This window comes from Oncorhynchus masou, chromosome 32 (assembly GCF_036934945.1).
Source record: "Oncorhynchus masou masou isolate Uvic2021 chromosome 32, UVic_Omas_1.1, whole genome shotgun sequence".
NCBI lineage: Eukaryota > Metazoa > Chordata > Actinopteri > Salmoniformes > Salmonidae > Oncorhynchus > Oncorhynchus masou.
In genome coordinates this window covers 65,093,563-65,109,318 of record NC_088243.1, presented here as the reverse complement: position 1 = coordinate 65,109,318, position 15,756 = coordinate 65,093,563, and the positions used below count along the sequence as shown (strand labels likewise).

Genomic DNA, 15,756 nt, shown 5'->3' with positions numbered 1-15,756 from the left:
TGCACCTGTATGGGCCCCAGGATGACGAATGAAAACAGGATTAGAAACACTGCCACTGGGGGTCAAAGATGGACTTCAAAATGATGGCTACGATTCAGCTGATATGGATGCCTGGTGAAAATGAAAAAGTAGATTGATTAACTCATGGTCATGCTGGCCATGTGTAATATGATCCATATCCCACTGGCCTAAGGGCTGCTCTGGGTATTACATAAGTTCAGCTACTCTCTCTCTCTCTCGTATAGTATAGTATAGGCTGATCGATAACAACCTGCCAGTTGATAGGGCGTTGCTAATATTGCATGTCTGCTCCTTCACCAGAGGACTGCAATAGCAATAGATAAATGTGATGCCTAAACCAGAATCCATCTAGAAATAGACGTCAATAAATGATTTCCCTGATTTCCCTGTCAATATGAGTGATGTTACAGATTCTATTCAGGAAATGTGTAAGACAGATATTAAAGGGATACTTCTGGATTTTGGCAGTGAGACCCTTAATCTACTTCCCCCTGAGTCAGATGACCTTGTGGATACCATGTTTATGTCTCTGTGTCCAGTATGAAGGAATTTAGAGGTAATTTTGCGAGCCAATTCTAACTAGTGTTAGCGCAATGACTTGAAGTCTATGGGTATCTGCTAGCATGCTAGCAGATATCCATAGAATTTCAGTAAATCAAATCAAATCAAATTATATTTGTCACATGCGCCGAGTCCAACAGATATTCAACCTTACAGTGAAATGCTTACTTACAAGCCCTTAACCAGCAATGCAGTTTAAAAAAAGAACAGAAAAAATAAATAAAAATAAAAGTAACAAATAATTAAAGAGTAACAGTAAAATAAGAATAGTGAGGCTATTTACAGTGGGTACATAGCGCTAACGCTAGCCAGCAATTGCACTAGTGCTAGGTAGCTACTTCTTTCAAACTGCACGCAGAGACATACAAATGTTATCCACGAGTTCATCTGACTCTGGGGAAGTAGATTAAGGGCCTCATTGCCAAAATCCTGAAGTATCCCTTTAACAGCATGAGCTGTACCAACAGAAATGCAACCTAAATAAATGTCTGTATGTGAATGTCTATGCCTAGCATTCAAGTCAGTATCAACAAATAACATTGCTTGGAAAATAGTCTGTTTATTCCAGGAAAAGATGTCAGTATATGTCCCAGCAATATTTTATGTTTCATTATCCTCTTAGTCTTCGACATTAAGCTGAAGATTCAGGAATAGTTGGGATTATTTCTGTCAGTAGTGCTCTGGTTGCCTTGGGCTAGAATCATTTTGATCCGTGTGACACTACACTGTGTTCAGAAATGAATTCCAAAAATCATTCCAAGCAAGGACAAAGCAACCTTTTCCTGCTGCCAATTACTCATTTCATAACTTCGGAGCATAGGCCTATGTATATTCTGGAAAGGAAGAACAACATGTTGAAGACACTGCACTAACATTATGTTTTGCAACCCACATATCGGCTATACTTTGGAACAGGACGTGTTACTGCTTCTAGCTAGCTAGTTGCTACTTTTTACACCTCAGTATCTTGGGGGCTAATTTTGAGGAGAAACGTGTGATGACCATCTTACGCTCACAAGACACCTGAATGGTATTGAATAACCTGGCCAGCTAGCTACCATGTAGGTACAAATAGGTCAGGGTCCATCTTGGCTCCTCCGGTTCCTGCCCTGAATGTTCCCTCTGCTGTCACTTGTGATTAATCTCCTAATGCAAACAACGGAGACTGTTTAGCCATGTCATGCATATGTATGAGCTAATAAATGTATCAGCCAAGCTGCATTTAAATCACTGTGCTCCCTTTTTTTTATTGAGATGAATTTCATGGATGTAAAAATAGTGGCCCCAAACTATGTATTATGAATTGACCACCTGCCTTACATTTTAGGAACATTTATGAATTTGGAGAGCAGTTTGCGATGAACACATATTGGATAGCCCTTAGGTAAGAGGTAAGTATGAAGAGCCAAAATCCTACTCAGATTTAAACAAAACAAATGATCGTTTCTGCGTACTGCATTTATCTAGGACAACATTAGATGGACTGGGATGATTAAGGAATCAATGATCATCTCAAACATCAATGCTAATATGCAATCATTTTAGCCCATGAGCAAAATATCTTCAGCAATGTAACACTTTAATTGTATATTGTCCTTTAGAAGAGTTTTAAAGCACATTTATACTTTTTGGAGTAAAATCAAAATTTCCAAATAAAATTTGATTTGATTTAATATATGCGGTTTGGGTTTTTCTGGCATCAGGGAGAACGGGACCCATCTGGTGCTGCATTAGACCAGCTAGTTAGAAGCAGATTGGACGAGTAAAGAAACTGGGAAATTGCCTCTGTCAAGCCTGCTCGACACAATGTATAAAACATCTCTGAGTAAAATCTAAATTCCCAAAATGGAGTAATCTAACGGCGCATCTTGAAAATACATTCTGAGGCGCATAGAGGAGCTACTTCTCAATGCAGTACACAAGATGAGGGAACAGGCTTTAATCTGACATGTGTATAGTATTGAATTAATTTCCCTTCTGTCTACTTTTTTATTTTGGAGTTCTTACATTGAAATGTAAATTGCTTCTCATGTGGTACATTCAATTACATTGCATTCTACAGCAAAATGCATCTCCCACCAAACCGCTTTACTCAGCTTGCAAAATGTAACCATTCTACATTCACCTTATGTATTCCATCTTTTTACCATTTTTATTAGAGCTCAATAGGCTCGACTTGGTCACTAAGGTGAAGTAATGGATTCAAGGTTAGTACAATCTTGCCTCAGGCATCCCCACCAAAAAGCTGTCTGTCTCATGGCAGGATGTCATTTGAGCTGGTGGAGCAGACCATTCTGTGGAACATCCACTGTTTATTTGGCAGAGCACTCTGGCAGAACTGATCCTAGACCTGAACAAAAGGCCACCTGACACAGCTGAAGCCCCATGTGTTGTGTAATACAGGTCTTGCATATCCATATCATTCTTTATGGATGGGTTCTAGGATATAGCTGAGGTATACAAGAGGAGAAGTCCCCAAAACACATGAGGAATGACAACTAGGCGATACATCCCTCTTGCCTCTGGCTTTGTCTAGCCAGGCGTAACTTTTTTCAGTGTTCTGCTGGTGATTTTGGTTCAACAAGTCTTTCGAAGTCAGTCAAATAATTTCAAAGGGCTATGGCTGACCCTGGCTAATCCATTGACTGAAACCCCCACGAGGCGGACTGTATGGTTTGAACTGTGTAGACCAGCGCTCAGAGGTCACGTTTGTTTGGCTGACTGGATCAAACCACCGAAGACTAATCCTACAGAATTAGTCCATTCGTCAACCACCTCTTGACCATAGAGGCAGTAATCATTAAAATGGTTACAAAAGGAATGCCTGAGTCCTCTTTGAAAAGGCATGCTGCTTCCCTTTTTGGGGTAAAGGTAAACTGAACCACATTCCCAACTTAAAAAGTAAAAAGGTTTTTGGTAAAAGGTAACCTTTACAAAGATTTATGTCTTTCACATAAGTATGTTGTACCATGATAAAACTTGCTGAAACAACATCATTGATTTAAGGGTTGGAAGGGAATGATGATCAAGACGTTGACTAAATAAACAGTATTAAACTAATTATTTGTTCACATCTAAAACTCCACTGTTTTGCTCATAGCTGCTTACCATCCATTGATATTTGCTTCTTGGGCAGAGGGGTCGTGCTATTTCATATTACAATATCTATTTTTCCTGTTATTCACACTAGACCCATTTACACGGGGCGGAAGGGTAGCCTAGTGGTTAGAGTGTTGGATTAGTAACCGAAAGGTTGCAAGTTCAAATCCCCGAGCTGACAAGGTACAAATCTGTTGTTCTGCCCCTGAACAGGCAGTTAACCCACTCATTAAAAATAAGAATTTGTTCTTAACTGACTTGCCTGGGGAAAAATAAAAAAAACACCTGGTTCTAACCTCCTTTGTCCTGATCTCGCTCACATTCTGATTGATTGTACCCACATTTTTAGACAGGTGTAGACAATCAAAAGAGACATTGTGACCTGATTGTGATCAGGTTTTCCTGACCACCTCCAGAGGTCGTCAGACACGCATTGTGTCTGGATATCTTAGAAGTGTCTGGACAGAGAAACCATTTAAATCATAATTAGTACGCCCTCTAAAATCACTGGCAGGTGGCACCATTGACTGATTACATCAATATGTGTCTTACAATAAATAAATTTAGTATTTTGAAAGAACAGCTGTGATATAATTAGCATAAAGGTAGGGACCAGGAAATCTGGTCGCAACGCAGACACAGTGGGCAGATAATAGACACATTTTGTTCTGGAAATGTGGGCACAATCAGAATGTAGACAAGATCAGGACAAAGGATCCGTGTTAGCACCAGATATAAACAGGGCTACTGACAGACCATGCTGCTGTTGCTAAGTCCAATACCATTACATTTTACCTGAAATCTGATGTGACAAGATTTTTTTCCTGTCTCACAACTTCTCAGGTAAATCCCATACAGTACCTCGCACCTCCCAAACATTCTTTCAGGTCTTATAAAGGACCCAGTACAGATCATTAAAACATACAACTATGACTAATCTCCCATGTCTCACTCTAAGCCTTTGACCTTTCCCCAATGTAATCTCTATTAGAAACCATTTATGACTGAAATGACTGAAATTTACTTAACAAGTCTTGTCATCGCCGCACCTTTGTCAGCGTCTTAGCGGCCAATCGAATGTGAAACGGCTCACCGGGCGACAAAACCCCTACGGTGAACTTTCAGGTCTAAAGATTTTGGTCAGGCCGGAAAGGTGGCTCCGACTGAGAGGCAGGAGCTTGGCGCGGCTCCTTTGAAATCTCCTCGATTGTAAAACGCAGCTGCTTTTCACATGGAAAGGATCTGCCCTGAGAACTGTGCCCATGACAGCACAGTGGATCAAATTCCACCTCCCGGCAGGTTCTGGTCAGAATTGGATACTTCTGCTTTGTCATCTGGGCCAGTAGCCTTTCTAGAAAGAGTTGGACCAGTTGATTCTCAACCAAATGAGTCATTTTCAGATGCTAATGTAAAGGGTTTACCCAGTAAAGACTAAACCATTGCATGAAGATGCATAAGCCCTTGTTAATGAGCACATAGCTCATTAACATTTTTGTTGGAGTTAGTGTAAAAAAAAACATCTAAATATATTTGAAAAACAGTCTTAGTTATCCTTGTCCATTGCCATTGCTTGACTTGAGCAGGAGCTCACTGGAGCTGAGTACCAGCACCTTAAATGTTCTACTGCTTGAGCTCCTGTTCCTCTCATAAAATGTTATCTCAACATATCTCACCTAAATATAAACAATACCAGCACCCAAAACTAGTAGGATACCTAGTAGGAACCTATTTCAGTCTAAGTCAAGCACTGTCCAGTGCTCATACAGAGACCAGGATTGGATTTTTAAAAAGAATCATGGCGGAGACCTAATATCCACCCTGCTTTGTTGAAATGTACTGTACCCATTTACTGTACTGTACCAACTCACACACACTGAACTGTGTTCATATTTCAATCCATCACCAGGGTTGTCAATGCACTAATGATGTCATTGATGCTAATGGAAAAGGTGACATGCTCACTGAGGTGGATAATGATGCTAATTAGCTAAACATCCCAGTGATGCGCATGTAGCAGCTCATCATATCCACCGAGGAACTATCGATTGCCAGAAAAAAATGGAAAATCAATTTTTCTGTTTGCGTGTGTGTGCATAAGCATTTGGTCATATAGAATTAATCCAAAACGAACCAACACATCAAACATCCATAGAATGCCTTTCAGATAGAATAGATTTGGTTAACATCAACAGATAGTTTATATTGTTACAATGTTTAGATCCCATCTAATACAAGGAGTCAAAGCTGAACAAGATTGATTTATCTATTTCATGACTGTTTCTGGCTATGCCACAATTCCGCATTGTGTAGGCTTTGTGATGGAGGGATTAAACAACCTACAACTGATAAAAATGAATATCTCCTCTTCTATGAAATTCAGCTGGCTTCAGGGTGACCCTGCGTCCTTGTCAGTTGAGGATGAGATGGCTCCACAAAGCCAATGCTATATAGCCTCTCCTCTTCTCTTCTCTTCTCTTCTCCAGGTGACCGCCTGCACTCACAGGTCAGCTGTGTTTCATTTTGATCTGGCAGAGATGAAAAGAACATCAGACAGGTAGGCATCTCTCGCTGTCTGCACTAAGCTAACAAAGGGACTGTTGTGCTCATACAGTATGTTGTGTTTATTGTGCACAGCAACATCTCTCGAGGAGTAATCTGAGGACAGCAAAAACACTGTATTTTTTACATTGCTTTGAGGATCCTAATGAAACAGACAATACTCATATTTTCTCAGGCAGTCTGATGAATATGGCTGCTGGCAAAATCTTTAGGGAAGTTATTTAGAAAGGCAGATTAGAAAGAAAATGCATAAATTAAACTGTTACTAAAGCCTTATTTGCAATTAATGCTTCCCTTTCCAGCTCATTGCCAGCCTACGTAATTTATCATTTATCATTCATTCTCCTGCTGATTGCCAAGCCCAGATTCAGTTTCCTCGCTATATGAGAATAATAATGGTCTCCATTACAGGCAAATGAGTTTAAACTCCAAGTCACATGAGGGAATAAGACTGTAATCTACATATTTAAATGTAAAACCTGAAGATGGGGAATGATGGCATCAGGAGGTAATTCAGTCACACTTACCAAACACTTACCCACAGTACCAAAGCAATGTTTGGGAACCGAAAACATCAATGTGAACTGTACCTTTCAAGTACAGTGGAGTTATAGGGGGGCGGCAGGGTAGACTAGTGGTTAGAGTGTTAGACTAGTAACCAGAAGGTTGCAAGCTCAAACCCCCGAGCTGACAAGGTACAAATCTGTAATTCTGCCCCTGAACAGGCAGTTAACCCACTGTTCCCAGGCCGTCATCAAAAACAAGAATTTGTTCTTAACTGACTTGCCTGGTTAAATAAATAAAAATAGGGTTATAGTGGATGTTTAAGCACATCAATCCCATGGAACCCGATTATTCAACACCTTTTTAGAAATGGGTCAATCATACTGTTTGTATTAATGCAACTATTAGAAAATAATTGTTTAGATTGCACTGGGTCTTTAAGTTTGTCCACCGTAAACAAACTAATATCTCCAGAGATTAGTTATATTAAGCTCTTCCATTCCAATACCAAACTTAACAAAACATGCAAATATGTCCTGTTTAAATTGCGGTCAAAATGAATTAACTGAGAATGAACCTGCTCAAGTGCATCAACATTCATCGCTCATAGTTTCTGGAATCGACATTGTAATGTTGCTCAGCAGACCATTAAGTCAAACGGGGGGGGGGGGGGCTTTTGTCTTTGCTAGAATGCACTGAGTGACATTTGTTTGTTCTATACCTCTGGGCCTCCTTATATCTATGCAGACAGGGCCTCATTTATCGACTAGCTTGCCTTATTGGTCCCATTTATTCCATGCTGCATGGTGGAGTAAGAGTCATTGAATGAAACCATCAGTTATCTATGCAGGCCTGCATAGAAAGGCATCGGGGGAGTTAATATGCAATTATGAGGAAACCCATTTCCCTGCTATTCAATAAAGGAACAAAAGACAAAACTGCGTACTATTTTGTTAATGCAGTGGATGACAACAAAAACGCATAAACAGAAGCTTTGCTTTATGGAAATGCTTCCCATTAACCCTTTGCTATACCCTTGTGTCTCTGAGGAACAAAGGAATATCAAACCAAAATTGTATTCAGAGGAAAGTCATGGTCAAGTAGAAGCCATTCCAGAATTGGGGGGTTGGAAGGTAGACTGCTCTGAAGCATTATTTTGAATACATTTTGGCGGTTCAATATTTGATCAAACGCTCTAAGCTATCTGTCAAGTGAAATCCAAATTACATTTGCTGAATATGTCCTCATTTGCATAAGTAAAGACAGCAGTCTAATGGATATTAATGACAGGACACAAACAGGGTTATGTGCTGGTCAGAGTCTGTCACAAACCAAGAAAACAAACTGTAGCTTCAGGCCCAGGTGGCCAGATGCACACAGAGAGGACATTTTCATAAGAAATGAGTCAGCATTCATCATCATTACGATGATCAATATGACAAATAGATGTTTGTAGCTATTCCTGAAAACCCATTAGACATCATTACAGTGATCAATAAGTAGCTACATGCTGTATTATGCAACTCAGTCTCATGAGCTTAACGTATACTGTAAGTGAATAACCAGCTACATAGAAAATGCTGTTCAGGGAGGCCTGACATTGGTGACCAGGTGTAGACACTATTTTTAGATCATGACTTCTATGACTTCTTCTATCATGACTCCATCAGATACAGTGCCTTGCAAAAGTATTCATCCCCCTTGGCATTTTTCCTATTTTACTGCATTACAACTTGTAATTTAAACAGATTTCAATTTGGATTTCATGCAATGGACATACACAAAATAATCCAAATTGGTGAAGTGAAATGGAAAAAATAACTTGTTTAAAAAAATTCAAAAAACAAAAAAATGGAAAAGTGGTGTGTGTTTATGTATTCACCCCCTTTGCTATGAAGCCCCTAAATAAGATCTGGTGCAACCAATTACCTTCAGAAGTCACATAATTAGTTAAATAAAGTCCACCTGTGTGCAATCTAAGTGTCACATGATCTGTCACATGATCTCAGTATACAGTGGGGCAAAAAAGTATTTAGTCAGCCACCAACTGTGCAAGTTCTCCCACTTAAAAAGATGAGAGAGGCCTGTAATTTTCATCATAGGTACACTTCAACTATGACAGACAAAATGAGAAAAACATTCCAGAAAATCACATTGTAGGATTTTTAATGAATTTATTTGCAAATTATGGTGTAAAATAAGTATTTGGTCAATAACAAAAGTTTATCTCAATACTTTGTTATATATCCTTTGTTGGCAATGACAGAGGTCAAACGTTTTCCGTAAGTCTTCACAAGGTGTTCACACACTGTTGCTGGTATTTTGGCCCATTCCTCCATGCAGATCTCCTCTAGACAGCTGTGATGTTTTGGGGGCTGTTGCTGGGGGGGGGGGGGTGAATAGTTATGTACACTCAACCTTTCAGCTTTTTTGTCATATTTCTTGTTTGTTTCACAAGAAAAAACTATTTTGCATCTTCAAAGTGGTAGGCATGTTGTGTAAATCAAATAATACAAACCGCCCAGAAATCAATTTCAAGTCCAAGTTGTAAGGCAACAAAATAGGAAAAATACCAAGGGGGTGAATAATTTCGCAAGCCACTGTAAGGGAGACAATTCCCTTCCTCTGAGATAGTGTACACAGGAAAACTACGCGATGAGCACCACACTTTATTGAGGCTACTATCAAGGTTATTTATGTCAGCCAGAAGAGATGCATAAATATGCGTTTCACATTTCATTCTCTACAGCGTGCCATGTGCTTTGCATCATATTAGCAATCATCCATACAAACGATCATCTCAGACTGCCAGATAAAACAGGCATTTTTATTATCCTACACAGTGCATCCATAAATATTTACTGTACATCTGCAGGCTTGGTTTTACCCCAGTTTTCCATTTGAATTTGGGTTTTTAATGTGATATGCTTAATTCAAACAAATGCCCATAGATAAAATTATACATTACTACAAAATGTACATTCAAATGTGGCGACTCAGCAGATGCTCTTACCAGAACAACTTACTTCAACAATAGATTTGGTATAGGATTATACATCATTTTCAAAATGCAATCTGGTAATCACAGGAAGATTGTTGCAAAAGGTCTTATAAATCATGCATTACCATATTTCCAAGTTCAGCAAGAGGCATATACAGATTGATTTACATTGCATAATTAATCTCCAGCATAATCAATGGGAGTTTTGAAATGTAAATCCACATCAGTAATCGGGGAAAGGCTCACACTTGCACTACTGGGCAAAACAATACTTTTTTTTATTGCAAAGCAAATGTGTTACTGGGTCCCCAAATGCTTGTATGATGAGCTCTTATGCAGTTTGAATACCTAATCAATTTACAGCCACAGTCCCCATACTAGTGCCATAGATCATTGAGTTGCTTCCTTGTCTGATAGGCCCATGCTACCTCAACACAACCAGATAATTTGCTTAATGTAAATGGATGAGTATTACTCCTTCTCAGTCACAACAACATGGAGTAATAATGACCCACAAACATTTTAGTTCCACTGTGGAGATGCAAAAACCCAAGTATCTAATATGCTGTAGGGTTCATATGCTGCAGAGTTAGCTCTATATTGCACTGGAAAAGAGTTCAGGATAATATACATTATTTATGCTTAATGGGTACAAGTATAGGGGTTAGATCCTCCAAGATCAATACATTCCTCTCTTATGTGAAAACCTGGAAAACCTGCCTCTGAAAACATTTCTACTTAGTATTAGTTCCTCTTTTATTACTTTGCAGCTCAGTCAACAGCAAGGTATGGAGTTCTAATGAATTCCCTTGAAATAGATGTAATCCTCCCGATTGGACGGGTTTCAACAACCTCCCCTCCACTTTTAATTAGAACTGCAGTCACTCATATGCTATCATTGTTTAAAGAGTCCTGCTCTCAAATTCCAGACTCAGGTTGTTAATCATGGAGAAGGCAGGCAGCAGTTACTGTAGATTACAGAATGGTTCTCTGAGTTGCCTGATTGTGTAGAGATTCCTGCATTCCTGATGTTTACATGCACTTTAAAGTTCAGTTTGATGTGATAGTTATACAACTTCTCTATTGATAGAGCAACAACAAACCACTCTTTTTAGGCTTACGTGATATGCACTATACCATTGCAGGGGCTTTACTCATGTCATGGCCCCAGTCAATGAAAGTGGACACGTATTTTCATAAGTAGAATATGTTCTATCCATCATAGGTTTCTGGCAGTAAACAAAAAAAAACATCAAAACTCCTTGGGTGAATTATTGGGGTTAAGAGTTATTCTATTGCACGGAAGCTTGATGATGTCATCCTGATTAGGTTCCACTGGGCTCACACTTTCTCCCAGTGGCAGAGGAGTGAAATGACACGTTGCTTTTATTGTCAACAAGGGAATGAGGATTCAACAATAGAATACCATCCTGATTATAGACCTGTGAGAGCACTAGCCTGCATCCAATACGCTCTGCCTATATATTCCATTATACCCTGTCTTCCATGACATTTTCACACTGTTCCCCCCATGCACTTTCCAATTTACACCTGTACCAGTGTTCATTATTTTTCTGCCCATAAAATGCAGTCATAAGGAAGCATGAGATTCTATTCTGAGAGTTATGTCTTGCGGAGCCATCACTTTCCCTATATGCTCCTGTCTCCCCATCCTATGCTCTTTGTTCCTTGAATGGATTCACATATACCGACCAGGGCTATGCCACTGTATAAATGTGAGTATATGTTATCTGCGCTCATTAGGGCTCTGTACTCAGGGAGGGGGTTGGAGAGAGTGGCTTGAAGGGCAACACAGTTTGCCTTCATTCAGCCCTCAGCATGTAGAACAATGTGGCTTGATGGAGGAGGTTTTTCTCACAATACCCAAGCAACAGAAGGAACACTCTAAAAGGGGAATGCCAAAGTAAATCTACTGACAAACTATGACAAGCCCTGTAATTCTGCAGTATAACCTACGATACCACCACTACCCCGCCAAAATACATTGTAGGCCTACTACAATGGGATAATCATGATATTAGTGACAAATATGTAGTATTGAATTGTAATAGACGCAGTGGGGAATAATTTGGTTAATGGTGAGTTTCAGTAAGGAGGTAATCCTACATATGACAGAAAAGGATATGGCATTAGGCTGCTATTAACCATATTATCCAAATACTCAGCGATATGACAAGAGTCAGGTGGGAAGTGTTGTATCACTGTGGTGGAGAGAGAGGGTGCTCTAGGAACAAAGGGATTTTATTCATGCATGGTCTTGAAAGGGTTAAGGTGTGCACCAGAAATGCGCACAAACATGTGTATGTAAGCTATTTTAGTAGGCTTTGACATCGCACCCACAATTAACTCCCTATCCCCAATGTTGGCTATACAATGAAACAATGATGTATTTATTGCGTAGCTCGATCCTGCCCTACTGTATCAAGTCCTAAAGCTACGGGTGTAGCTCTAAACACATATGACTGGTGCGTAGTGAAACCGTTAAAAAAGTGTGAATATATTTCTGTGTAGGCTATATGACTATGATATGTGGTTGTTTTCCAACTTGTAAACGACTGCCAGTTCGGACCTTATCGAATCGGTTTCCCGCTTTCCAAACCTACCCTTGCAGAGAAAGAGTGCGCTGCAACCTGATCATAAACTTGGTTTAAGAAGAGAGCCCCGCCCTCTTTTCAGCTTTCGGGTCTCCTTATAAGCAGCAAGCCTGTTGTACAAGCGTTTATACACTAGAAGACCACTGGAGCAGTCCAGTTCACCAACCATCCTGGAAACGAACTCTGGCTGTAAACCTGGAGGATTACATTGGTGCTTTTGCATAGAAGGGAGAAAAAGAATCATGGATTTCCTCAATCATAACTATTTGAGTGCTCGCAACCCATATGACTATACCTTTAATTTTTGGAACGACTATCTGGGTCTGTCGACGTTGGTCACGAAGAATAACAAGCACATGATGCCCCAAAGCCCAAACTCCATCACCGAGTCCCTGAAAGCAACCCTGGGTTTGGATGACTCTCCAGAATGTGCGTGCGTAATATCGGGCAGTAGTGGAGGCGGACACCTGGACTGCTGTTGTCCATCCGCGAGCCCCCCGCCTACCTCCATCCTGGACTTGAAGGAGCGCTTTTCAATTCTGAGTCCATTCCAAAACCAAATCGGTGGCATCCCACTACAAGACCGGGACTTGGGCTTCGGGGGGAGCTTCGCAGGATTTGACCTGTTCGGAGTGGAGAGGAAGATGCGCAAACCAACGTCAAGGAATAAACAGGAGCCCAAAATCTGCGTCTTCTGCAGGAATAACGGTGCGCCGGAGGAGGTGTACGGCTCCCACGTTCTGAAGACACCCGACGGGAGGGTGGTGTGCCCCATTCTTCGGGCTTATACCTGCCCTCTTTGCAGTGCCAATGGTGACAATGCGCACACAATTAAGTACTGTCCACTCTCCAAAGATCAACCAACCCAGCGACCATTAAAGGGAGGGAGGGCAGTGGGTGGTAAGCGAATGAAAATATTCTAGAGATAGATTTGTACACAAATAAAGAAACTAAATTGAATTGCACTGAACAATTTTCAGATGACTGTTTCCATTGCGGCTATAGCATATCCCAGTCCTAATGGCTAGGCTACATGACTTCATAAACAAATAAAACAATATATTGATTTTATGCTTTTTCCAAAATCTCTTATATTTTTATAGTTGCTTTATTCACATAGATGTTTTTATTCGTTATACATTGAATTTATTTTCTTCTTATAGTGTATAGCTCTTTGCGTGTTCATTTAAATTCACCTATATTCATAATCACAATGTGTGAACAAATGCTGAATGTTTCGTGGGGTACATTGATTTATGAGGGCGTGAGAAGGTTGTGATTGTCATGTTACCAGTACTTTTTACTGTAAGCTTAGCTATTCTTTTCTCTTTGAAAACCAAAGTTATGTTTGTCATTAAACAAGGGTAAGAATGTTCATGAATAAAACTATTTCCATTCAAGATGTCTGTAAAACAAGATATGGCTCTTTGAGGCCCATTCCTTGGTCTGCCACTCCACAACACAGTTTCAAACTTGCTCTGAAGTTGACATGTAATATCTGTAGCATAAAAAAACAAGACAATGACATCTCTGTTATGGCCTGGTGTTTTCTGGGTAACTTCATACTCAATAATAGCCAAGCCAAATGACTCATCTCCCATGTCACACATCACCCAGACTTATGAATAATCATTACCCCAATAAGATATACCCTTGATGTTTACATTCCCAAGAGAGGGTAACACACTGGATATAATTGCTTGTAGGCATTTCTTTTCAATGCAGTTTTTCTTTTATCAACAATTACCCCAAAAAGTCCTCAACAGAGGACTGAACTGGGGAGGCAAGGAGTGCTCTGCAATGTTAGAGTCAGGAGGACAATTCACCTTGAGAAATAGTGGGATAGCGCAAATGAATGTTATTAAACAAGCCTTTCTAAAAAACAATGTATTAGCCCCCTTTTGCATTATTTCCCTGATTAAATCCAAAAAGATGCAAAATTATTGTGAATGTAAGATGGAAAGATGGAAAGTTGTCACTTGTGAGACTGCACATTTCTGACAGTTATGTTAACCAAAGGATTATACCATTTTAATGAACTGAAATGAGGAAGAGAGATTTGCTGTATTGTATATAAAGTTGACTTACGTTTATTCAGTATTTTAGCATTTCAAGTGACTTCAGAGGGTACTACCTCAACAGGATTTTGTACTTACATGTAAAATGTCAACTGCAGTTTATTAATATAGTGCTGCCATTTATAATAAGGGTTTGAATAGTATTTTTGATCTTTGTATAACATAATTGTATTTTTCTTTTGCTGCATTCAAACATGACAAAAGTGTATTTCCAATAAGCTCTACTCATTCTTCACCAAAACGTGATTGTCTGTATATAGTGTTATCAGTTTACGTGTTCAATGTTACATTCTTGGGGTTGTTTGCAAGAGAATGGGATATATTGAAAACAGTTGACAATTTGCCACTTGTAACAGAGGTTTTTGATTAAATGAAATGAGAAAAAAGAAACACTGTTGATCTTAGTTATTAGTATTTTACCACAATTTTCCTATATGCCTTGTGTGCAGAATAATACGATATGAATGAATTAATCCCTGTATGCTGCCTGTGCAGAATAATACGATATGAATGAATTAGTCCCTGTATGCTGCCTGTGCAGAATAAATACAATATGAATGAATTAGTCCCTGTATGCTGCCTGTGCAGAATAATACGATATGAATGAATTAGTCCCTGTATGCTGCCTGTGCAGAATAATACGATATGAATGAATTAATCCCTGTATGCTGCCTGTGCAGAATAATACGATATGAATGAATTAGTCCCTGTATGCTGCCTGTGCAGAATAATACTATATGAATGAATTAGTCCCTGTATGCTGCCTGTGCAGAATAATACGATATGAATGAATTAGTCCCTGTATGCTGCCTGTGCAGAATAATACTATATGAATGAATTACATGAATAAATAGCTTATCAAATATTATAACTGATGCCTTGATGTTATTGATCGACTTGATAGACACAGACCTCGTTCACCAGTTGACATGAACAGTATCTCATTGCCATTGTCAGATATTAAATGTAGGCTAGACCATACCATGAAAGATTGCACATATCATTCTTGGCTCTCTGTCATTGGCTCCGCCTACAGAACATTAAAGTCCATACTCCAACAGATGGAGGGAGTGGTCTTCCTCCGCTCTAGAAGTTAAAGTCTCTCTGCATGAGAGCCACCTCAGCTGGAGGAACAACGCCCCATGGTTGTTCCAAGCACATGCCCGTTGTTCATGAAGGCTGCCCACCCTGGAATGTCTAGGCCAGTGTGCCTCCCTACTCAACACAGATCATTGTTTGCTCTGAAGTCTATTGAATAATGCCCCCCTCTCCGAGCCTCTCTGTCTGCTATCTCTGGAATGGCAGCAGCCAGCAGTCC

At 39.7% G+C, this 15,756-nt stretch overlaps 1 protein-coding gene across 1 annotated transcript; it reads left to right on the top strand.

Annotated features, from left to right (window-relative positions):
- The first annotated feature begins 12,475 nt into the window (after positions 1-12,475).
- On the top strand, positions 12,476-15,309 carry LOC135526471 (nanos homolog 1-like). Its single transcript, XM_064954869.1, has one exon. It carries the CDS (start codon positions 12,603-12,605, stop codon positions 13,281-13,283), a length of 681 nt encoding a protein of 226 aa, XP_064810941.1. The 5' UTR covers positions 12,476-12,602; the 3' UTR covers positions 13,284-15,309.
- The last annotated feature ends 447 nt before the right edge of the window (positions 15,310-15,756 follow it).